Raw genomic sequence first — 26,406 nt, 5'->3', positions numbered from 1 at the left:
CTTTTGACACCGAAGCAACAGTTAGAACTGGACATGGAACAACAGACTGGTTCTGAATAGGAAAAGGAGTACATCAAGGCTGTATATTGTCACCCTGCTTACTTAACTTCTATGCAGAGTACATCATGAGAAATGCTGGGCTGGAAGAAGCACAAGCTGGAATCAAGATTGCCAGGAGAAATATCAATAACCTCAGATATGCAGAGGACACCACCCTTATGGCAGAAAGTGAAGAGGAACTAAAAAGCCTCTTGATGAAAGTGAAAGTGGAGAGTGAAACAGTTGGCTTAAAGCTCAACATTCAGAAAACGAAGGTCACAGCATCTGGTCCCATCACTTCATGGGAAATAGATGGGGAAACAGTAGCTGACCTTATTTTGGGGGGCTCCAAAATCACTGCAGATGGTGACTGCAGCCATGAAATTAAAAGATGCTTACTCCTTGGAAGAAAAGTTATGACCAACCTACATAGCATATTGAAAAGCAGAGACATTACTTTGCCAACAAAGGTCCGTCTAGTCAAGGCTATGTTTTTTCCTGTGGTCTTGTATGGATGTGAGAGTTGGACTGTGAAGAAAGCTGAGCGCCAAAGAATTGATGCTTTTGAACTGTGGTGTTGGAGAAGACTCTTGAGAGTACCTTGGACTGCAAGGAGATCCAAGAAGTCCATTCTGAAGGAGATCAGTCCTGGGATTTCTTTAGAAGGAATGATGCTAAAGCTGAAGCTCCAGGACTTTGGCCACCTCATGTGAAGAGTTGACTCATTGGAAAGACTCTGATGCTGGGAGGGATTGAGGGCAGGAGGAGAAGGGAACGACAGAGGATGAGATGGCTGGATGGCATCACTGACTCAATGGACATGAGTCTGAGTGAACTCTGGGAGTTGGTGATGGACAGGGAGGCCTGGCGTGCTGTGATTCATGGGGTCGCAAAGAGTCTGACACGACTGAGCGACTGAACTGAACTGAACTGATGAAACTCCTCAAACTTAACATTAAATCTCGTCTACTAAAGTTCACTAAAGTTTAAGCTTAAAGCACAGACATGTTTATTATTAAATTCTTGTATAATCAGCTATATATGTATTGCTTTTTACCACTTATGGCTCTTTTCAACTCAAAATTAACATTTCAGAATAACTGAAATGTTTTCTTTTCTTCTGTCTTCAAGTCCCATTCTCCTTCCCACTTAAGTGACCTTTTCTTCCCTTAATTGCAGTAAACCCCTAGTTCACCTCTATTTTATAGTAAATATCTTGTAAGAAAAAGTCCTTCCAAATCCACTACAACTGTAGTTCACCCCCTTGGGAAATATATAATTCTCTCCTCTTCTCTTTCTACTTTATAAATTCCTCAGTGCACTCAACCTGTAAGTGATATTACCTCAGTTTAGAAGTTCAAATTTGATTTTGAAGAAATAAGTTCTACAAACAGGAAGTGCTTCAGTATTTAACCTCTTAATTAAACCTTTAAGCCTGATTATCATGTGTTACTTGGTCACCCGGTGATCACCCAGAGAACCGGTGCTCATGTGTTCTAGGACAGAACACTCTCTCCCTCAGCTTGTTATTTTTGGCAAAGTAGCTATATTCGTTTTATCTCAGAGTTAGTCCTGGCATTGTCATAATGCCAATTCACTTCTCCTGCTCAGGAACTGATCCAGCTGAAGTGGTCTACATTCCTTTTTCCTGCCTTTTCTATGCAGACTTTCTCCAGGTCAGGATCCATTCAGATACTTAACAGCAGTTAAGAAGGTTTGGAAAAGCCGGGCTGCCAGTGGCCTAGAGTAACCTGGGATTACCAACAGTCCAAGGACTTGAATGTAATTAGGTGAGCTACAGAGTGGAGGGCAGTAGGCTACATCAAGGCAATCCCTGGACTCAAAATCACGCCATGAATTTCCCAGAAAAATATCTATTCAGTCTTTGTCCCTTCGGTAAATCTTGCTAAGAGCTTCCTTTGTGCTAGCAGGTATGTCCAAGGCTGGATACATACAATGATGAACAAACAGATAGAATTCCTCTTCTGAGTCGACAGGAGACAGTGGATTCCTTTGATCATCTCTTGAATATGCCAAGTTCCTTCCACCTTCAAGGCCCAGAACTCTGTCTGGAATAACCATCCTCTTTGTCTTTGACTGCCTAAATCCTGTGCGTGCAGGCTCAGTCACTCAGTTGTATCCAACTCTTTGTGACCCCATGGACTGTAGCCTGCCAGGCTCCTCTGTCCATGGGATTCTCCAGGCAAGAATACTGGATTGGGTTACCATGCCTCTTCCAGGGGATCTTCCTATCTCAGGGATCGAACCTGTGTCTCCTGCATTGGCAGGCAGATTCTTTACCATTGAAGCCACCTAGGAAGCCCCTAAATCCTGTGTCTCAATTTAAATAAGCCTCTCGAGAACTATTCCTCTGACCCCTCCAATCTGTATTAGATCCTTTACTGCATGTTTTCATTACACCCTGAAGTCTTCCTCATAAAACTTTATCATTAGACACACAGGCCAATATTTGTTTGATAATCTATTTTTCAAAGATAAATTGCTATGTGGTAGAATCTCTATTGAAGCAGAACATACTTTTCTATTTTGTACTTTATATTGAGAATATTTTAAGCTTCATCTTTCTTTTAGGTGACTACTAAGTTTTTAACATGAGGCTTGAATTCTCTGTTCTTTACATTTTGTTTATAATTTTTTATCCAAAAATCTTCCTTCAGGTGCAATTTTTATAATTAAAATTACACAATTCTCACCAGCCTGCATGGGAGGGGAGTTTGGGAGAGAATGGATACATGTATATGTATAGCTGAGTCTCTTTGCTGCTCACCTTGAACTATGACAACATTGTTATCAGCTATATTCTGATAAAAAATAAAAAGTTTAAAGTTTGGGGGAAAAGTTACACAATTCTGCAACCAATTCTATTTTTTGTGTACACACTTTACATTTTTTCCAATATTTTAGATATTAGCTAAAATTACTAAAATTGTTCATATCTGATATCTAGATAGAACAGACAATACTCAATTTTTACGAACAAATTCTCTCTACCATGTTCTTATGTGGAGAAACCCAGACAGATATGAATCCCACTACTTAATAAATGTGAAGGTTTACCTAGCCTCTATGAGCCTGGGTGTCCTCATTTGTAAGTGTAAAATCTTTCAAGGGTATGAGAAATAAATATAAAGCATCCAAAGTCCCTAGTAAAATACTATACTACATATCAATTCCTTCCTCCATGAAGGGAAGAAAAAAAGTCTGTGAAATGTACCAGGTTCTGTTACCTAATCTGATTTCCTGAAAGACGACAAATCTAACTTTTTCTGCTTTATAGTCTATACTTCAGGGCAGGGTTGAAAATTTACTGTAAAGAGCCAGGTTGTAACTATTTGGGGTTTCTGGGTCACATGTGGTGTCTGTCAAATTCTTTGTGTTTATTTTTAATAATCTACAAAAAGTGTAAAAATCATTCTTGGCTAGTAGAAAGAAAACCCTGGACACAGTTTGCTAGCCCCATGCTCTAAATTTATAGATGCTGATTAATCCTCATCTCATTATCTGTGTAATATTAGGCTCTTTAATACTTAACTGAAAAATTTCTCTACTATTTATCAACTCTTCAGTTTAATAAACACTAATTAACACATTTATAGGCAAAGTGCTATCAGGCAACTGATTACCTAAAGAAAAAGAGATACATCTCATGTGATTAAAAAGAAGTACAAATAAGGCCTTTTGAAGCTTTCCTCTATTGTCACTTCTCTCTTTCCTTTTTTTTTCCCCCCCTGAGCCTACTACTAATCCAGATTTACAGCATAACCAATTTACGTTCATGACCTCGGGTTTCTCTTCCCACAATCCTGAATTGAAGTTGGTGCTAGCTTGAGCTCCTTGATGAGAATCTGATTAGGCTTCTTGTATCACAGAGCTGGGCTTCCCTGATGGCTCAGTGGTAAAGAATCCACCTGCCAAATCTAGAGATTGAATCTAGAACCCAATCTAGAATTCAATTGGTTCAATCTCTAGATCAAGGAAGAGTCCCTGGAGAAGGGAATGGCTACCCACTCCAGAATTCTTGCCTAGAGAATCCTATGGACAGAGGAGCCTGGCGGGCCACAGTCCATGGAGTTGCAAAGAGTCAGACATGACTTAGAGACTCAACAACAACCACAGAGTTAGGGGTCCCCCCACTGCCCATCCCTCCTCAGGCCCTCTCATTTCAATTCTGATACACATTTATAAATCCACCTTTCTCCCTCCAGCTTCCAAAACAATAATTTCTTCCTCTCTTCCCTATTTCAGCTCACCTGATTCCTAGTTGTCCAATTTTTGTCCCTTTTCACGCAAAATCCCAATGGAAAAAACTCTGAATTCCTTGTCAGAATGAGTTGTTACTGCTCTGCCTCTGAGAATCTGTGCAGTTTCTTAGCCTGAGGACCTCTGATTCTTTATCTGTCACAAGGGTTAAAAGACAGCCTGTGATGCCAATCAGATGCAGTTAAGGCCACAGAAAATAACACAGTCGACGTTTTTGTTTATAACCTATAAAGTACTCTAAGAGACCTCTAAGATCTCTGGTTCAGAAGTCAGATGTGATTCAAGATCTGGCTCTGCCATTTATGTTTATCAATTAATGACCTTGGGCAAGTTAACTAACCCCTCTAAACCTTACCTTTCTTCATCTATAAAATAAAGACATCTACTTATAAGGTTTTGTGAGGGTTGCATGGCTTAATCCATACCCAGCACTCATTGTAGTGCTGGGCATATAGTAAAGGCAGACAAAAAGTTAAACATAATTATTATCTAAGGGTAAATCAGGGATTCCCTGATCTTTTAGGTTCCCTTCCCTGTCTCTACATACTTCTGAGCATATCTATTTATTTCCACAGGTAAATTTATGCCTTTTTTAATGACACTGGTTAAACAAGTTCTCTGGCATTTTTCTCTGTTGCACTCCTCTTACAGGGATTTTTTTTAATGTCTCTCACCATTCAAAGAGAGGGGAGAGAGAGGACAGAAATGAAGGAAGGAAAGAGAGAACTCTCAGTTCACATTCTGTATGGTATCAATTAGTACAGTCAGTTTGGTTATAATGTGGCATATGTGTTCCTGAAAAATCGTGATGCTATGCAAAATCACACCATGAAAAGCACAGGACTGAGGGGAGAAAATAGCCATTAGTGACATATAAAAAAGAAAAGACCCTAGCACAGATTTTCAAATGTTAGATGGCTAAAAAATAAATAAAAATGATAATAAACATGGTACCTTACTTTGCAAAAGACCTGAAGTTTGCTTGTGGAATTGGGTGTCCAAGGGCTGTGGCTTTTGAGTTCATTGTGCAATGATGGAAGAAGGCTTATCTGAAATTGGAGGGTTATGAATCAAGACACGGGTGGTCGTGGCTCATAAAATGCAGTGAAGTCAAGGAGCTGTGGGGCAGCAGAGGTGTGTGCATGGGTATTTTGTCAATTTCTATGTGGCTCTCTCAGTTCGGCTAGGTGAAATGCCCTGTGTTCACCAACTAGGTGGAAATAAAGTAAAATCACGCACAATAAATGTGAAATCTACATTCTATTCAAATTGCTCCCTAACATCAATGCTGTAGGAATAAAATTTCATTTTCAAAACAAGCACGGTAGCTGAACTGACTGTATTTATCTCCAAACTATGAACTCCTGAAAAACATTCCCAGAAATATAAACATTATTTTCAAAGTCTGTGTTGCCCTTCAATTTCCTACCAGCCCAAAGCCTTTACCAAGAAATCATTCTTTCCTCGTCAGTATTGAGCTACTACACAAAATCTAAAATATTTAACTGTATTTTTGTTTCTTCAGCTTTCCCAGCTATGGAGAGCTCTGATTCAGACAGCCATGCCATATGTGTTTAGGTATCTTAACAGTCCTGTCCCCAAAGGTGTCCAAGGCAACAGAGGATAGAAAGGCCTGCTAGTCAATAACTTACTGCCATGGCATGACATTTACTCAGTTGTCAAATATTTACAGTGAGAATCTACTAAGCACATGAAAGCATAGGAGTTATAAGATGAAACCACATCCTACACTGCTATATTTAAAATGATAACCAACAAGTTCTATCGTACACACAGGGAACTCTGCTCAATGTTATGTGGCAGCCTGGATGGGAGGGAAGGTCGGGGGAGAATGGATACATGTATATGTATGACTGAGTCCCTTCACTGTCCACCTCAAGCTATAACACCATAGTTAATTGGCTATCAGTTCACTTCGGTTGCTCAGTTGTGTCTGACTCTGCATGGACTGTATACTCCAATACAAAATAAAAAGTTCAAAAAAAGAAAAAGATGAAGCCACATCCAACCCATCATAGTAAGAGGTAGAGACTCAACTCGGCAGATTATTTCAAGTCAAGGGCTTCCATATTATGTAGAAGGTGTAAAATATTACAACACATGTAAAAATAACAGTAACACCAAACATAACATGAAGCACCTTAATAGGAAGTACAAAATACATTACCTTCAATGTTGGAAGAGGGGACCAGGGGAAAGTTTATGGAGGTGATTAGCAGACCTGAAGGATGAAGTAAATTTTGGATATGAGAAGAGAGACTTCCTTAATGTGGCATGAGTCAAGAAAAAAGCAGGACATAGAGATGTAAGGCATAAAGATCAAGAAGTACAGGCCTTAAATTAAGATATATGACAAGTGGTAAGTAATGTACCAGACTTTGCATTTGACACAATGCGAAATGGAAATGCCACGGACAATTTTTAGCCAGTGGAATCCAACATCAGTGATGAATGGGCAATGGGGAGCCCAAAGGGCTTTCAGAGATCCCCGGCTTTGAATAAGTTAAGAGACTTCATTCAGAGTCTTTGGATGCCAGGCCAGCACAGCAGGAGGGCTTCCCCCAGCTACAATTCCCGGCTTTGTGTCCAAGATTGATATTCACGGCTCTACTTAATGGATACTAACTGTGTCATTTGGTCTGGCAAATTGTATGAAAAAGTGGGGAAAAAAAGAAAAATTACCTACAAAATAAGGAAAAAGTATTTTTTTGAAACGAGGAAGGAAACAAAAGAATACAAAGCAACCTACAGTAATAATAAGATTGTCAGATATTTAGATCTGACATTCGTTAGGATCATATAATTAGGGGAGTTAAATCATATGATCCTGAATTACATCTAAACATCTGACACAATGTATTTTTAATACTCAAAAAACTGCACACCAATGTTCCTAAGAGCAAAAGCATTCTTGAACAGATGTTCATGTGAGATCTACAGCAAGATTAAGAAACATACATGCATTTCAACTGAGATTTTACATTACCAAGTAGAGAGACAAAATTTTACAAGGTGCTTTAAATTTTTAGAAAATATATTGAGAATTAAAACTACCACAAGCTTCTTCTAATCAAACTCCCAAACCTAGTTAATACATTCTATACAGAAGACTTGTATCCAAAGCCCATAAATTTTAACTAAAATAAGAAGTATAGTTTTTCACAGCTTAAAAGTCCAATTAACATGTTCACCTGTCAAACAGTTAAAAACATACACAAACTTCAATTCTAAAATAAAAAATAATTTTTAAAGAATATTTAATGGTTTAATCAAATCAGAACTATCCTATAGGGTAAATGATCAAAAGAACATATGGTAATCTACCTCATTATATCAGCTCCACAAAAATTTTATGCAACTCAACTAAGCTATTATTTAAAAATCTAAAATATAATGAGCTGACTTGGAGTCCCTTAAAACTCCAAACCAGTTCCCTTAAGTAAACGTCATACCTACCTTGATGAGTTAATGACATGTGATTTCACTGAAGAATAAATGAAAAAGGACACCTCTCTATACAACTTATTTCAGAATTATTTACATAGAAAATGAGTAATCGTTTATCTTAACCTCTTCTAAGTCATTCCCACTTATATGCAGTTTACTTAAACTGAAGAAACTGTATCCAAGTTTAGTTAGTGAAAAACAGAAACCTCCTTGAAAATACTCTAGGTACAGTAGGTACAAGGATATCCTTCTTCAGGTGAAAATAGGTGTGTCAAAAGACAAAATATTTTACCCCAGTGCATGTATAAGATTTATACTAACAGGGAGACTGACATGTGCCTGGGAATTGTGTATGTTTTAACTGGCCTGTAAAGCTGACCAAAGCTTTGTAGCAGGGGTAAAAGTAAAGCAAGCCATAAACGTCTCAAGGAATCTCATTTTCTTTTTATGCTGACAAAAAGCTGCATGCAATGGCTGTCTGAGTAGTTCAGACTTCTTTGAACTGTTAATATTCCTTATGGTGTAGAGAGTCTCAATAAATAAATAACAGATATACTTCGGGAAAATCAACTTATCCAGGACTCCATTTCTGAAAGGATCCATACAGTCATAACCATGGCACCTGAACTCCAGAAGGCATGACACTTCCCAGCACCCTAACAGTGATGTAATCAGTTACTTCTGCTATGCACTACAACATGATACACTTTTACTAGCTCTCCTCCAATTCTCTACAGTATCTTAATTTATACTTGCACTTAATTATTAGTAAGAGAACAAAAAGGCTCCTCCTGAATAGTAAATGTAACAAATAAATAGATAAGAGCTACAAAAAATAGATCTCTATGTACTAAGAATTATATATACCTGCCATTAAGCTCATACTTAAAGCACCCTAAGTATAAAATTATGGAGTGTTATGAAAGAGTTTTATGAAAAGTTATGGATTTTTGGAGAAGAGTTGTTCTTTGAAAAATTCCATTAATTGACTATTTAAACGTTTAAAAGATCCATTAACATTCATGAGTTAAAAAGAAAACAACAACTTTAAAGACACATATTCACTACTTTCTTGGTCCCAAGCAAAATGTTTACACAGAAATTTGGCAGTGCAAAGTCTGTGCTCAGAGCCAATAAAAACTTAAGAAAACTGAGCTTGGTAATAAGCACATTTTCACAGTACAACTAAAGGCATAGAACAACCCAGAGCAATTAATATTTATAGGATAATAACAGTATTTTGCATATCAGATTAATTTTTAAGTAATTTAAAGAAAACTTGAGATAATCAGACACACACACACACACACACACACTTTCCCAACTGTTATTAGTCAACAGATTTTTTTCTTAGCTATAATGATGGAGGGAGGAAGGATTACTCTCTTAACCACTGACCTAAGAAGGGAAGAAAATTCTGCGTATCCTCACCTCTATAAGCAAGAACCCTGGAGGCAGGACCCTATACCACCTAGAGTACCAACTTCACCAAGTCCAGAATTCCCCTGGAGTTCCAAATCGGAATTTACAACGTCAAAGGGTTTATTGGGACTAAAAGTATTACCACATGTTTCAAGGTCTACAAATATCCTCCATGATAATTACACCTTTGAGAGCCCTCCTTAGCAAAGAAAACATTCACAAACTCAAACTTACCCACACAAGCCAGGAAAGCTGCTCTGAGCGATCCTCCAGGCAATACTGAGAGGACATTCCTCTCTGTTCACTCTGGTGCCAAGTGACCTTCGGCACATCAACATCAGCAAGGGTGGGGCTTGGAGCTTCAGTTTCGGCATTGTGCTACTCTGGACTACGTTTCTCTGGTTTCTCCAGGGCGTTAACTAAGATTTCCTCTTCTTGTTAAGTGAGTAAACACAGTCACTACTTTGCTTCCAACTCTTCCCTACAGTGGTAAAGCTGTAAATGGTACAAATACTGATGGGGAGATTGCTAGGTGCTCTAAATTTAAACAAACACTGTACAGATGGGCTATTATTATTCCCAGCTAAAGAGGTGATTTCTGAGGAACAGAGGTTAATAAGTAACTTAATGGGAATTACAGGTGCCCCAATCCAGTCAACTGAGCTAATGAAGAAGACTTTCCACCATAGATACACAGAAAAAATGAGAAACAGATTTTTAAAATGAAATACACGGCTCCACTTGCAGTAAAGAAAAATCCCCCAGTGCCAAACCAAAGCCAGGACTGATAGCCAAAGTGCTAGTAAGCACAAAAGCAAATATCGTCAGTTGTGGCCAACAGAAGAATCACTGGAGTATCTTTAAGGCTTATGTCTAACTGATATTGGTACAGAGATGTCCCCTCAAAGAATGGGATCGGAAGAAAGTTCGCTCCAAACTTATGGTTGCCAGCAGGGAAGGATGAGGGGAAGGGATAGTTAGGGAGTTCAGGATTGACACATATACACTGCTTATAGTTAAAATGGGCGTCCCTGGTAACTCAGACCGTAAAGAATCTGCCTACGATGAAGGAGACCTGGGTTCGATTCCTGGGTCAGGAAGACCCCCTGGAGAAGGAAATGGCAACCCACTCCAGTATCCTTGCCTGGAGAGTTCCATGGGCAGAGGAGCCTGGCGGGCTACAGTCCAGGGGGTCACAAAGAGTTGGACACAACTGAGTGACTAACACACACAAAGTCTTTGTTGCGACATAACACTGAAGGCATGAACTATGGGAAGAGCACAATATTTCATGTCTGTGCACTAGCTTCTGGCTTCAGCTTCATGGTTAAAATGGATAATCAACAAGGACCTACTGTACAACACAGGGAATTCTGTTCAATGTTATGTGGCAGCCTGGATGGGAGGGGAGTTTGGAGGAGAATAGATAACATGTATGTGCATGGCTGGGTCCCTTTGCTATCCACCTGAAAGTATCACAACATTGTCAATCCTCTATACTCCAATATAAAATAAAAAGTTAAAAAAAGAAGAGAGTTCTCTCTCAGGAGAGCAGAGTTGAGCTAGATTTCCAGCCCTGCTTTTCTTCAGCACATTATACAAACTGCCCAACCATCCATAGCAACCCTAATGCTCCTATAGGGAGAGAAGAAGAGGCACACAAGTTGGGCATAAAGTTGGTTCTGAGGTCCTTCCATAAAACTGGAGCTGTTGAGAAAGGGCTGCGATCACAATTATAGAATGATGAGGGTGACAGGAGAAATCCACCCATTGTCTTAGTAAGACTTTCAGTGGCATTTGTCTCTGAGGGTCTGGGTGAGAGGTCAGGGGAAACACAGCCAGAAATTAAAATCTTAAGCCTGGGTTCCCTGGTAGCTCATGGGTAAAGAATCTGCCTGCCAATGCAGGAGACATGGGTTCAATCCCTGATCCAGGAAGATCCCACGTTGTGGAGGAACATAGCCTGTGCATCATTAACACTGAGCCTGTGCTCTAGAGCCCACGAGTGACAACAACTGAGCCTGAAGGCTCTAGAGCCCATGCTCCACAACGAGAGAAGCGACCGAAATGTGAAGCTGGGACACCACAACTAGAGAGTCGCCCTCGCTCACCACGACTAGAGCAGAGCCCCAGGCAGCAACAAAAGCCCAGCACAGCCAAAAACATACATTAATTAAATTAAAAATAAGACAAATAAACCCCAAGCCTGTGTCACCACAGTTCTGAAGTCTGTGAGAATCTCCAAAGCAAGAAATGGAAGAAAAAAATGGAGCCTGGGCTTGTGATATCCCTGGAGGACCTGAAATAAACAAACATAAAACTCCATCAAAAGTAACACTACATCAACAAGGCCGAATGGATTCCTACAAGCTAGAAAAACTAAACCAATACAAAACAAAAGCAAAAAAGAATCCTCACTAAAAAGGAACTTATAATTTAGAAATTACAAAAGTGAGAAAATGATTTATTGTGATTTGATGTATTTGAGTACTAACAAATACAGCAAATGGAAAATTTAGCAATCAGCTAATGTTTTAACAAGAAGATGCCAGAAAAGCAGAATTATTAAGAGATGGGGGGAGAAAAGAGCCTATAAATAGGGAAGTGAAAAAACAAGCAGGTTTTATAACAATCAAACTGAATTTATATGCATATCAGTTCAGTTCAGTTGCTCAGTCGTGTCCGACTCTTTGCGAACCCATGAATCGCAGAATGCCAGGCCTCCCTGTCCATCACCAACTCCCAAAGTTTACCCAAACTCATGTCCATTGAGTCAGTGATGCCATCCAGCCATCTCATCCTCTGTCATCCCCTTCTCCTCCTGTCCCCAATCCCTCCCAGCATCAGAGTCTTTTCCAATGAATCAACTCTTTGCATGAGGTGGCCAAAGTCCTGGAGTCTCAGCTTTAGCATCATTCCTTCCAAAGAAATCCCAGGACTGATCTCCTTCAGAATGGACTGGTTGGATCTCCTTGCAGTCCAAGGGACTCTCAAGAGTCTTCTCCAACACCACAGTTCAAAAGCATCAATTCTTTGGCGCTCAGCTTTCTTCACAGTCCAACTCTCACATCCATACATGACCAATGGAAAAACCATAGCCCTGACTAGACGGACCTTTGTTGGCAAAGTAATTTTCCTTCCAAGGAGTAAGTGTCTTTTAATTTCACGGCTGCAATCACCAACTGCAGTGATTCTGGAGCCCCAAAAAATAAAGTCTGACACTGTTTCCACTGTTTTCATCTATTTCCCATTATATGCATATAGATATGCACATTTCTCTGCATAGAGAACCCATAGTTTTCATCAGAATCCTGTAACTTAGAAAGGGAATAGCATCACTATAAATAGAATTTTAAAAACTTGTTTATACGGGGAGGGAGGTGGGAGGGGGGTTCAGGATGGGGAACATGTGTATACCTGTGGGGGATACATGTTGATGTATGACAAAACCAATACAATATTGTAAAGTAATTAACCTCCAATTAAAATAAATAAATTTATATTTTAAAAAAAGAAAAGTGCTAATCGATACCAGAACTTAATTATCTAGCAGAACCTATTGACACCAACTTTTCTTCTCTACTATTTTTCAACTTTTTCACCACTCTGCTCTGTAACTCTTCATTTCCTGGAAATTCTAACCCATCCCCCAAGCCATTTAGAAACCTCCAACCCTTGCAAAAAACAGAGTGGAAACTGTGATGTGCCGCTCTGATCCTCTTTCACAACTGAAGGATTTTTTTCCCCAGATGTTGTAATGATGCCAGCGTACAGGCCTTGGCTATCAGCTCTCTTAAGAATGGCCTTAGCTGAAGAGTCTCCTCATGTAAGTTCATGCTCCCCTCTCAGGGCAGCCCACATCCAAAGACTGGCTGGAGACAATGGTGAAATGCCATTCCAGCTTCAGAGCCTCCAGGGGTCAGACTTCCACCAAGACTACATGACAGCCTTATTTCCCGCCCCACCCCCCCGACTCCCACCCCCCACCCAGAGTTGGTTTTTTTCCTTCCACTCCCCAGGGCTTGATTGATCCCAAGGACACTTTCTGAGAAATTTCCAGTGCACTAACTTCCATCTGAGTTTGCATCCTAGGGAACTCAAACTGCAACAGAAGAAAATCAGAAAGGAATAAAAAAGACAGGACATGAGAGTAATACTATCAAGGAAGTGAAAAGAGTAAGAAAGACTTGCCAGGAGAATGACAAAAGGTATCAATATAATCTCTTTCTTTGATAATAGAAGGGAAGGCCTTTTTGAAAATGAACAATATAATCACAAAAATTCCCACCCACCATATCAGTGTATCTCTGAACTTGAGAGTCAAAAGGAATCTTAACAGGGTATTCCAGTTCTAGCCCCTGTCACTTTGAAGATAAAGCTCTTAGGCCCAGGAGTCTGCAAAATGCCAAAACTGTAGCTGCCTAGAAATAGGAACATTTATTCTTTTAAGACAGTCACTTTTCCCAAAGCAAGTTAACAGGTACATTTAATACTCTGCTACGACAAGGTTGCCAGTAGTGATATGACTGGTGTGTGTGTGAGTGCGTCCAATTTCTGGCTTCCTTTAATAGTCATGGAAAAATGTACAGCAAACAAATGTATCACATTTCAAATACATATTTCTCATGGCTACTTCTGGTGAGCTGCCTTATCTTAGAAAGGGGAGAGAGTCAAAAACCCATGAGCCTAGCTTAGATTTGCCCTATGCCCCAGTAGCAGAATTCTGATATATCTTTTAGTTCTGAATCATTGATAAAGATGTTAATGATAGTTTTATAAAAGGCTAATCTTAACCTAGTAGCGATGTGTACTCAGTCATCAGTCATGTCCGACTCTTTGTGACCCCATGAACTGCAGAGCCCACCAGGCTCCTGTGCCCATGGAATTTTCCAGGCAAGAATACTGGAGTGGGGAGCCATTTCCTCCTCCAGGGGATCTTCCTGACCCAGGGATTGAACCCACAGTCTTGCCCTGCTACAAGCTGGTATATGACTAATCATTATCCAGAATACTAATAAAAAAAAACTGCACAAACTAAAACACTATTCACATGCACACAGAATGCCAATGACACTGGACAAATCTACACAAGGTCCATGGGTATCTGCTGATTCCCTTACCTTTCGAACAAAGAGCAGAACACCAGAAACAGTCATGAGAAACAGGATATATTTGGAACGTGACAGATTTGACCGCTATACATTTTTCCCATGACTACTGAAGGAAGTTGGGAATTTTGCATGCACACACACACACACACACACACACACACACACACACACACATCTCTACTAGTAACCTTGCCCTACATTCCACATTTTGTAACCACAAATACAGAAGCAGACAAGATAAGCTGTAGCAAAACCTCTCAAACTAAACCCACCAGATCCAAAAAGACATGAAGGCATTTACACAAATTGTTAGGACCACCAAGCAGCATGAATCCACACTGTCATAATCCACCCATCTTGCAAGCCTAAACAGAGTCTCACTCTCAGTTCTTCAGTTTGTCTTTCATTCCTTCCTCTCCCAAGAATCACAATCTGCCGGGTCTTCTTTAAGCCAACGCTTCTTCTCCTTCTAACTTTATTATTATTTTTTTTTTTTGCTTGTATTTTTGTTTTTTTTTTATTTTTTTTTTAAATTTTAAAATCTTTAATTCTTGCATGCGTTCCCAAACATGAACCCCCCTCCCACCTCCCTCCTTCTAACTTTAAAACCTTTTTCTTAATGAGAGTAAGAAACGAATGTGCTAGAAATATGAGGAAATCCAAAAGAAACTCTCTGTGTCTCTGCACTCAATCGTGTGCGACTCTTTCTATGGACAGTAGCCCGCCAGGCTCCTCTGTCCATGGCATTCTCCAGGCAAGAACACTGGAATGGGTTGCCATTTCCTCCTCCAGGGTATCTTCCCAGCCCAGGGATTGAACCTGCATCTCTTGTCTCCTGCACTGGCAGCCAGATTCTCTACCACTAGCTCCACCTAGGAAGCCAAAAGAGGTTTCTAAACTCTAAATGTCAAACCTCAATTATATACAAACTAAGCTAGTTGAATACACACGGGTAGAATGACTAACAAAATACCTTAACAACTTATCTGGAAAAGGAATGAGAGTGCAATATAACACATATTGGGGGAGAATCATGTCACATTATTAAGAGTTTATAGGCAGACCAAAGGGCAAACATGCATGGCATGTGAAAGAGAGGAAGAACCAATTTGTTCATATAATGAAAGATCAAATGAGTCACTATAGGTTTAGAGCCATTGTTTAGACACAGAATCTGGATAAAAGGTAGAATCATAAAAACAGAAGAAACATAAATGGGCACTTCTTGTGAATAAATATACACAGGACTAACAATATTCATTCTTCACATAAGTCATTTAGAAGAATGAGATCATAATTCAATTTCAGGTTTATAGACAGCTTCTGCTGTGTTATGCTTAGTGGTTCAGTCGTGTCTGACTCTTTGCGACCCCATGAACTGTAGCCCGCCAGGCTCCTCTGTCCGTGGGGATATTCCAGGCAAGAATACTGGAGTGGGTTGCCATGCCCTCCTCCAGGGCATCTTCCCAACCCAGGGATCAAACCCAGGTCTGCCACATTGCAGGTGGATTCTTCACCAGCTAAGCTACCAGGGAAGCCCATAGACAGCTTAAGTCTCTTTTATTATAAGCTAGAAAATACTGATTTGAGAACAATGAACTCATTATTACTGTAAAATAATATAATGGCATGTAAGTGAACAAAATGGCAGTTTTGCCTTAAATTGGCAAAGTTTTAGGTATATACTTGGGAAACATCACACAGACTTACCTGATTATGGATTTCAATGTCATTTTCAACCTAGGAATCACTGTAGAGTTCCAATGAGTCATGCTTTTATTTGACAATTTCAATTAAAAGGCCAAGAAAATTTTGAAAAACATGGCAAAAACTTATTTCTATTCATGTCCTACAACCAAAGAGAAGTTAGAAAGTGTTGTGACCTCAGCTCAAAGAAACTGATCCCTTGTGTTTATGCCCTCACTCTGCCACTGAATAGCTCTGTACCTCAGGGAGTAACCTAACCTCCCTCTGCTCCATTTCCTCACCCGTAAAAGGAGATCAATGAGACTCGTTTGTAAACTCTCATTCACGTCTATTCTAGAACATTTACCTAATTCAAACTTAAAAACATAAAATCTACTTTATTAGATTTGGGCTAAGAAGGCTTGCAAAGAGTCAGACACGACTGAGTGAACTGAAGACACAGCAATTGGCGGTTTCACTCTTTCAACAGAAAATGGTAAATTTTCAGAAAAATAAAATTACCAAGGAGAAAAGTGTGTCAAAGTGTTAGCTGCTTAGTCGTGTCTAACTCTTTGTGACCCCATGAACTGCATAGCCCACCAGGCTCCTCTGCCCATGGAATTCTCCAGGCAAGAATACTGGAGTGAGTTGCTGCTTCCTCCTCTAAGGGATCTTCCTGACCCAGGGATGGAGCCCAGGTTGACAAATCAGGAAGAAAAAAAAGTGTCAGTTGCCATGAGGACAGATATAAATTCACCTCAGGAATTATAAAGAAATACTTTTACAGAGCCTCCAACTTCTGCTGAAAAATTCCCATTTGCATATACAGACTCCACCAAAACACAATAGGAACAAAGAATTTCTGAGAGGCAGAGAAAAAAGAAGTTTTTGGCACACAGTACCAATATTTCTCATTATAAAGATTTCACTTACAGCTTCCTCATTTCACCTGACTCAGATGCGGCTGGCATTTCACAGAACTGGATGGGTGAATGCATATCAAAAGAACTGCCAAGAAGTTCCTTGTAAAACTGCATTTTCAAACTTATAACATCATCCCCCAAACCTATGCTTTCCACAAAAAGTTACTCTAAAAAAATGATCAGACTACATTAGCCTATTAAAATCATGGGTGCTTCAGGATATTTAAGTACCATTTGGAAAGAAAAAGACAGTTAATGTAAGAGTACCAAACCCTTCCCAAAGTATTTTTACATTCAGGAAATTATCACATTAGCTAAATAATATGACTTAAGGTGGCTCAGCGGTAACGAACTCACCTGCCAACACAGGAGACACAAGAGATGGAGGTTTGATCCCTGGGTTGGGAAGATCCCCTGGAGAATGAAATGGCAACCCACTCCAGTATTTTTGCCTGAGAAATCCCATGTACATAGAGCCTGACAGGCTACCATCCATGGGGTGGGAAAGAGTCAGATACGAATGAGCGTGCACACACACACAGATATACATGCAATCTCTCCTAAGTATAATCACATGCTCTGGCACCAGGAAGAAAGGAAGGAGCAAGCCAGCAAATGCAGAACATGAACTGTGAAAGCTGATTTGGTACCATCTTACCAAAAACTCGAGAGAAATGCACCCTGTGAAATATTATGAAGAATCATCCTATACACACTTGAACAAGCTAATACTAAGCAAGCAGCCTTGAAAAATTAAATCAGGCAGCAATTACAATAAACAGAATGAAATGCCTGTTTTCAGAGCAAGCAGTTTAGAAAAAGCTGTGTAAACAGTCCTGAGAATGACATAGCCTATATCATCCTTTGAAAATACAACTTGCAATTAAATTTGCACATCAAATGATCCCTGAAGCTTGTATGTTACCAACAAATAGCAGCGGCAGACGGGTCTTCAATCATATGAGCCTCGCCAGTGGCACAGAGAACTGCAGTCACATAAAGAAAAGCCACTGCAGCAAACACTTCCACACGTGTTTGAACGCCACAATGATGCACTGATATTCAAGTGCTGGAGGCTGTATCAGTTTTAACTTCTTTGAATATCACTGGACTCAAGTTTGCCCAGGCAACAGAAAAGTGCTAATACAATGAAAGTGAAGGGCAACCCATTCCAGTATCCTTGCCTCAAGAATCCTATGGACAGCGAAGCCTGGTGGGCTACAGTCCATGGGGTCTCAGAGAGTCAGACACGATCGAAGAGATTTAGCATGCACGCACACACCACGTTAAACAAATCATTAATACAGGCAACAGGATCTAGTTATAAAGAACTTACCTTTATGCGCAAAACAGGTTCAGATACCAGTACTGTTACTCACAGCTGTATGACTTTGGCCAAATTACTAAGTCTTTATGCTTGTTTATGAAGTGAAAATAATAGACTCTTTTTCATAGAGGCTGAATGAAATGCATGTAAAGAGCACAGCCTGATTAACTGTCAGGAATAAATGGCAGTTTAACAAACATCACCACTTCTCTGAGTTTTCTTTACCTTTGCCTGAGTACGATCTTAAACTGCTGCATGCTTATCAAATGAACTCTCATCAAAACTTTAACCATGACTATTTTTAAGCCTTTTACCATTCACAATTATTGTTTTACTCTGCTTCTTCCCTGAAAGCTTTTATAATCAGCTACTGTGAGAACATTCCATAATGGCCTAACTTGAATAGTGTAGAGACCATGCCACTGGGCTGTATAAGAATTTCCAGAACTAATGAGGAAATTGAACTGCTAACTAAAAATCAAGCAGAATAGGAGACTGAATGAACTAGTGTGGATGACTATAATTTTTTTTTAACTTTTGTTTGAGGCATTTCTGGCTCTTTACTGTTATGTTTTCCAGATTTAAAGAAATCTTTTTTCTCTTTTCTCTTAAGCTACCTATAATTTATAGCAATCTGGTAAATTATACCTTTGTAAACAGAATCAAAGCATTTATCTCTTCTCCCTACCTGATCCCCCCAGAATCTGAAAACTCTTAGTGAATATTCTATCTGAACAGCCACACAGTTATCTACATAAAGTCCAATAAGCATCTGTTCTCCTAAAAGGAGAGAATGGTAAACACTGGCTATATTAGCGAAGCTTGCACTGGAATATCACATCTGAGAATGATGTGCACATAGTCACGGTAGGACGAGGCAGCTTTAAGGAACTAAGGCTGAATTTAGGGAGCCGATGTTTATAAAGTGCGCTTAAAAAAATACCTTGCTTATACGGTTTCTGCCTAACAAGTGAGCAAACAAAGTCTATTCTTACAAGACCCAGGAACCTAGGGATATTGGGTGGGGGGGGAACCTCAAGAAGACAGGAATTCACCTGTCTCTAAGTATTGCAGGCAAAAGCTGATGGTGAGTCACTGGCTTGGTTTCCTAACCCCAGAAGATTTTAAGAGGACAATCTGAGATGCCTTATTACAAGTGCAATCTGAGACTTCTTATCAGAAGCGGCTCCAGCAAAGCAGACTTAAAAAGAGCATACATTGTTGATAACTATTCTTGCGGGTAAGATATAAATTATCAGGGTAAGTTTAATGAGACCAGACTTATTTTGCAAACAAATTAGTCTTACTTAAAATATCTTTGACAGAAATGAGAGTGTCCCCAAAAACAAAAATTATGTTTCAGTGCAAAACTACATCATACCCCTGTGGGTATTAAATTCTTGTCCTGTGCATTGTCTTTGAGGTTTGGTCAAATACCTGTAAACTGGACTGGATCCTGAATTCCTCTAGGCTCCCCCAATATTTATCTACAACTCTCCGAACTAATGTGTTCAATTTTTTTTTCCCATTCTTCTGACTTGGAATCACTAAAAATTAAAACTGCCTCTTTCCCAAAGTCTTTCAAGCTGAAGCTGGACAACTTGAGGTGAACTTCAGGGAAATCACCGCAATAACTCATGTATGGACAACCTTCCTTCCTGCTGCCATAAGAGTCCCTCAGAAAGTTCTCCAGAAGGCCTGATGACATCACAAAGACAAACTGCAAACTAGGAAAATCTGCCACACTGCTGCTAGCACCCCCCCACACACTCTATCTGAAGGTTTTCTGAGTCCAACATCTAGAAATATTCTCAACAACTGACTGCCCTCTGCACTCAAAAACTAAGTTCATAGTTCGTTCTAACCATTAACCTGTTTTTTTTTTGTATTTTTTGTCTCCAGAGAAATCTCCAGCACCTAGAGACCATTTCAATGGGTTACTGGACAAGCTACACTAACTCAGTTTATAGGCCAAGAAAGTTCTTGGCAAAGTTTCAGAATGAATGGCAGGGTTCAGGACACACTACTCCCAAAATATAGCACCTCAGCACAGAATATTTTAAGTGGGGAGATAGTGGAGGACAGAGTAACCTTGCGTGCTGCAGTCCATGGGGTCGCAAAGAGTCGGACATGACTTAGTGACTAAACAACAAGTGTGAGGAAAAAGCAGAAGCAAGACAGTCACCCAACCGTCCCCAAGTTTTTCTCCCTAGAAACAGGTCCTAAAATCGTCATGTGAGAGGTGCCCTTCCTATATCTAAAGAAAAGAAACATCTCTATCTCTGAAGCAAAAGGCACACAGAACAATCTGAACACACAGGCCTTCTTAAATTACCCCCAGTTCCCAACACTTACCTCCTACTCTTTAACCTATCATATTCCTCCATAACCATCCACTCTTCATGAAAACCAGCATAAAAACACTCAGGTCTGTTTCTCCATTTCCTTTCAAAGGCTTCATGTCACAAACAACTTATACTAAATAAACGTCTGTGCTTTTCTCCTGTTAATCTGCCTTTGTCAGCTGAATTTGCAGGTCTGGCCAGGGGCCCTGAGAGAATTGAGGAAAACATTCTTTTTCCCTATGCTCCAGACACCACTCTTCACATGAGTTTATAAGGTTTTTTTTTTTTTTCTATTCACCCACACTCTCACCAAACACTGCATATCATTTGTTTTAAAATTTTATTTTAATTTGGCAGAGGAAAAATTTTTTAAACATCTCAGTTTAGCAGTCATATTCATCTCTCTTTAAAACAATTTCCATATAACTTCCTCAAAATTTTCTTGCTGATTTTTCATCTTTTTTTCTCTTTTAGACCAACAGGATTCATCTGTCAGTTGTCAGCATGAGTATTTTAAAATTGTGTATATATATAAGGCATAAACATGCATAAGATTTTTTCCTCTAGACCAAAATAAACATGCAGCTTAAATATATGTTTTCAACGTCAAGCTCCAACTTAGAACATATAATGTAGACCTTATATCCACACCTCTTATTTTAAAAAAAGTAGATTAGGTCTTTTTGTACTTTTTATAATGGTATCAGACGTGCCTGCGTGCCTGCATGCTCAGTCATTCAGTCATATTAGGCTCTTTGAGACCCTCTGGACTGTAGCCCATCAGGCTCTCTGTCAGTTTTTCAGGCAAGAATACTAGAGTAGATTGCCATTTTCTTCTCCAGGTGATCTTCCCAGCCCAGGGATTGAAGCCGTATCTTCTGTATCTCCTGCTGTGTTTCCTCCTGATTCTTTACCCTCTGAACCATCACGGAAGCCCATAATAGTATCAGACATTATCTCTAAATAGGAAACAACATTAATCTTTTTATAAATTGGATGTATGTGGTAATCCTTTCTTTATACGTGTCTAGATTACTCTGTGGTGGTTTAGTCGCTAACTCGTGTCCGACTCTTGTGACCCCGTGGACTATAGCCCATCAGGCTCCTTTGTCCATGGGATTTCCCAGGTAGGATTACTGCGGGTTGCCATTTCCTTCTCTAGGGGATCTTCCTGACCCAGGGATCAAACTCCGGTCTCCTACACTGCAGGCAGATTCTTTACCAACTGAGCCATAAGGGAAGCACCTCAGTGAGTTCAGTTCAGTCATGCAGTCCAGTCCAGATCTTTGAGACCCCATGGACTGCAGCACGCCAAGCCTCCCTATCCATCACCAATTCCCGGAGCTTACTCAAACTCATGTGCATATAGTCAGTGATGCCATCCAACCATCTAATCCTCTGTCCCTTACCCTTCTGCCTTCTATCTTTCCCAGCATCAGGATCCTTTCCAATGAGTCGGTTCTTCGCATCAGGTGGCCAGAGTATTAGAGTTTCATCTTCAGCATCAATCCTTCCAATGAACATTCAGGACTGATTTCCTTTAGGATTGACTGGTTGGATTTCCTTCCGGGCCAACAGACTCTCAAGAGTCTTCTTCAACCCCACAATCCAAAAGCATCAATTCTTCGGTGCTCAGCCTTCTTCACAGTCCAACTCTCACATCCATACATGACCACAGGAAAAACCATAGCCTTGACTAGATGGACCTTTGTTGACAAAGTAATGTCTGCTTTTCAATACGCTGTCTAGGTTGGTCATAACTTTCCTTCCAAGGAGTAAGCATCTTTTAATTTCATGGCTGCAGTCACCATCTGCAGTGATTTTGGAGCCCAAAAAAATAAAGTCTGACACTGTTTCCCCATCTCTTTGCCATGAAATGATGGGACTGGATGCCATGATCTTAGTTTTCTGAATGTTGAGCTTTAAGCCAACTTTTTCACTCTCCTCTTTCACTTTCATCAAGAGGCTTAGTTCTTCTTCAATTTCTGCCATAAGGGTGGTGTCATCTGCATATCTGAGGTTATTGATATTTTTCCCAGCAATCTTGATTCCACCTTGTACTTCTTCCAGCCCAGCGTTTCTCATGATGTACTCTGCATATAAGTTAAATAAGCAGGGTGACAATACATAGCCTTGATGTATTCCTTTCCCAATTTGGAACCAGTTTGATGTTCCATGTCTGGTTCTAATTGTTGCTTCCTGACCTGCAGACAGACTTCTCAGGAGGCAATTCAGGTGGTCTGGTATTCCCATCTCTTGAAGAATTTTCCACAGTTTGTTGTGATCCACACAGTCAAAGGCTTTGGCATAGTCAATAAAGCAGAAGTAGATGTTTTTCTGGAACTCTCTTGCTCTTTTGATGATCCAGCGGATGTTGGCAATTTGATCTCTGGTTCCTCTGTCTTTTCTAAAACCAGCTTGAACATCAGGAAGTTCACGGTTCACATACTGTTGAAGCCTGCCTTGGAGAATTTTGAGCATTACTTTGCTAGAGTGTGAGATGAGTGCAACTGTGTGGTAGTTTGAGCATTCTTTGCCATTGCCTTTCTTTGGGATTGGAAAGAAAATTGATCTTTTCCAGTCCTGTGGCCACTGCTGAGTTTTCCAAATTTGCTGACATACTGAGTACAGCACTTTCACAGCATCATCTTTTAGGATTTGAAATAGCTCTACTGGAATTCCATCACCTCCTCTAGATTTGTTCGTAGTGATGCTTCCTAAGGCCCACTTGACTTTGCATTCCAGGATGTCTGGCTCTAGGTGAGTGATCACACCATCCTGATTACCTGGGTCATGAAGATCTTTTTTGTATACTTCTCCTGTGTATTCTTGCCACCTCTTCTTAACATCTTCTGCTTCTATTGGTGGTGGTGATTTAGTCGTTCAGTCGTGTGCAACTCTCTGCAACCCCATAGACTGCAGCCCACAGGCTCTTCTGTCCATGGGATTCTCCAAGAAAAATACTGGAGTGGGTTGCCATTTCCTTCTCCATTTCCAGCTTCTGTTAGGTCCATACCGTTTCTGTCCTTTATTGTGTCTACCTTTGCATGAAATGTTCCCTACTTCCTCGAATTTTCTTGAAGAGATCTCTAGTCTTCCCATTCTATTGTTTTCCTCTCTTTCTTTGCATTGATCACTGAGGAAGGCTTTCTCATCTCTCCTTGCTATTCTCTGGAACTCTGCATTCAAATGGGTATATCTCTCCTTTTCTCCTTTGCCTTTAGCTACTCTTCTTTTCTCACCTATTTATAAAGCCTCCTCAGGCAATCATTTTGCCTTTTTTGCATTTCGTTTTCTTGGGGATGGCCTTGATCACTGCCTCCTGTACAATGTCACAAACCTCCATCCATATTTCTTCAGGTACTCTGTCTTCAGATCTAATCCCTTGAGTATATTTGCACTCCCATTGTATAATCATAAGGCATATGATTTAGGTCATACCTGAACGGTCTAGTGGTTTTCCCTCTTTCTTCAATTTAAGTCTGTATTTGGCAATAAGGAGTTCATGATCTGAGACACAGTCAGCTCCCAGTCTTGTTTAGATTACTCTAATTCTATTTAACCCAAAACAAGAAGTGCCTTTTTGACAAACTCCCAATTCAGGTCATTTTTACTTCAGAAGATAAAAACTTACACATTAACCTAATGCTACTTCATGCATCCCCAAAAGGCACAGATTAATTTTTACTGTAAAAATAGCAATAAGTTTTACAATAACCAATACCTTGATTATACTGGTACTAAAGTTCAGTTCAGTCACTCAGTCATGTCTGACTCTTTGAGACCCCATGGACTGCTACACACCAGGCCTCCTTGTCCACCACCAACTCCCAGAGTTTACCCAAGCTCACGTCCATTGAGTCGGTGATGCAATCCAACCAAGCCCTCCTCTATCGTCCCCTTCTCTTCCCACCATCAATCTTTCCCAGCATCAGTGTCTTTTCAAATGAGTCAGCTCTTCGCATCACGTCGCCAAAGTACTGGAGTTTCAGCTTCAACATCAGTCCTTCCAATGAATATTCAGGGCTGATTTCCTTTAGGATGGATTGGTTGGATCTCCTTACAGTCCAAGGGACTCTCAAGAGTCTTCTCCAACACCACAGTTCAAAAGCATCAATTCTTCGGCACTCAGCTTTTTTTATAGTCCAACTCTCACATCTATACATTACCACTGGAAAAACCATAGCTTTGACTAGATGGACCTTTGTTGGCAAAGTAATGTCTCTGCTTTTTAATATGCTGTCTAGGTTGGTCATAACTTTCCTTCCAAGGAGCAAGTTTCTTTTAATTTCCTGGATGCAGTCAACATCCACCGTGATTTTGGAGCCCCCCAGAGTAAAGTCTATCACTGTTTCTATTGTTTCCCCATCTATTTGCCATGAAGTGGTGGGACCGGATACCGTAATCATTGTTTTCTGAATGCTGAGTTTTAAGTCAACTTTTTCACTCTCCTCTTTCACTTTCATCAAGAGGCTCTTTAGTTCTTCTTCAATTTCTGCCATAAGGGTGGTATTATTTGCATATCTGAGGTTATTGATATTTCTCCCAGGAATCCTGATTCCAGCTTGTACTTCATCCAGCCCAGTGTTTCTCATGATGTACTCTGCATATAATTTAAATAAGCAGGGTGACAACATACAGCCTTGATGTACTCCTTCCTGATTTGGAACCAGTTTGTTGTTCCATGTCCAGTTCTACAACAGCATTTACGTGAGGATGCCTCTTGTCATTCTTTCCTTATTTCTTAATGTCTTTGAGTGTTAATGTATTCATTAATGTAACAGAAAACTTTTATGGCTTCTTAACATAAAATCAAAATATCACCCCTTAGTCAGTCAGTCAGTCAGTCCCTAAAGTTTATGAACTTTCAGAGCTTGATGTCAAAATCCAATCCTCCTATCAGACTGCCAGGATAAACTGTGCATTTTACAGTTTATCCTGGCTTCCCTCATGGTTCAGATGGTAAAGAATCCACCTGCAATGTAGGAGACCCAGGTTCGACCTCTGGTTTGGGAACAGCCCCTGGAGAAGGGCATGGCAATCCATTCCAGTATTCTTGCCTGGAGAATCCCATGGACAGAGCAACCTGGCGGATTACAGTCCATGGGTTCACAAAGAGTCGGACACAACTGAGCAACTAACACACAGTTTAACATATATGGTATGTTTCAAATACCACCCTAAAGTCTCCCTTAGCTGACTTTGACATTCTAGAGGAAACCAAGATTCAGAAAGAATAAGGTAGCTTTTCTGAATGTGAATTAATTTTATCAAAGGTTTTCAATATCTGTAAATATAAAAAGTAATTCAAATCAGCTATACTTCTATTTTAAAATTGGGTGGCTATGGTACTAAAATTACATATTACATGGTCACTTACAGGGATTTTAAATTAATGCTTACATGGATCTTTGAGAAAGACACATATATGTGCATAACTCCCATACCCATTCTCTTGGCATTGCTCCATTTGGTAAGGGAGCCTATTTACAGACATCTCAGGACCTAAGAGTAATGGATACTGCTTTATTCTGAAAAGCTACCAGTCTTCAAGATTCCTCCCCAAATTAAAATTGTATATGCTTTATAAAAATAACAAGCCTTCAGTTCACTTTATATCATTTTGATTCATTTAACAATGAAACAAAATTCAGTATCGACAGAAGATTACTCATTCCCAGGCATCTTGTTAGGGAACTTTTTTTTTTTTTAATTCACCTTGTTTACTTTAAGGCAAACTCTATTCTGCATGTCATCAGGGTACCACTAGCCCACATAAGCATACCAATAAATCAGGATAAGGC

At 39.9% G+C, this 26,406-nt stretch overlaps 1 protein-coding gene across 3 annotated transcripts in view; it reads right to left on the bottom strand.

Annotated features, from left to right (window-relative positions):
* EPS8 (epidermal growth factor receptor pathway substrate 8) overlaps positions 1–26,406 on the bottom strand; it is a 208,314-nt gene that overhangs the window by 116,812 nt on the left and 65,096 nt on the right. The window contains exon 1 of one of the 3 annotated variants that reach the window (XM_018048433.1): positions 9,445–9,565. The exons of the other annotated variants lie outside the window; for them this stretch is intronic. Coding sequence (XP_017903922.1) covers positions 9,445–9,501 — 57 coding nt within the window. The 5' untranslated portion in view covers positions 9,502–9,565. Of the gene's footprint in view, positions 1–9,444; positions 9,566–26,406 lie in introns of those variants that run through there. 3 annotated transcript variants of the gene reach the window in all.

This window comes from Capra hircus, chromosome 5, assembly GCF_001704415.2.
Source record: "Capra hircus breed San Clemente chromosome 5, ASM170441v1, whole genome shotgun sequence".
Lineage (NCBI taxonomy): Eukaryota > Metazoa > Chordata > Mammalia > Artiodactyla > Bovidae > Capra > Capra hircus.
This window is presented reverse-complemented; position numbering and strand designations above follow the sequence as displayed.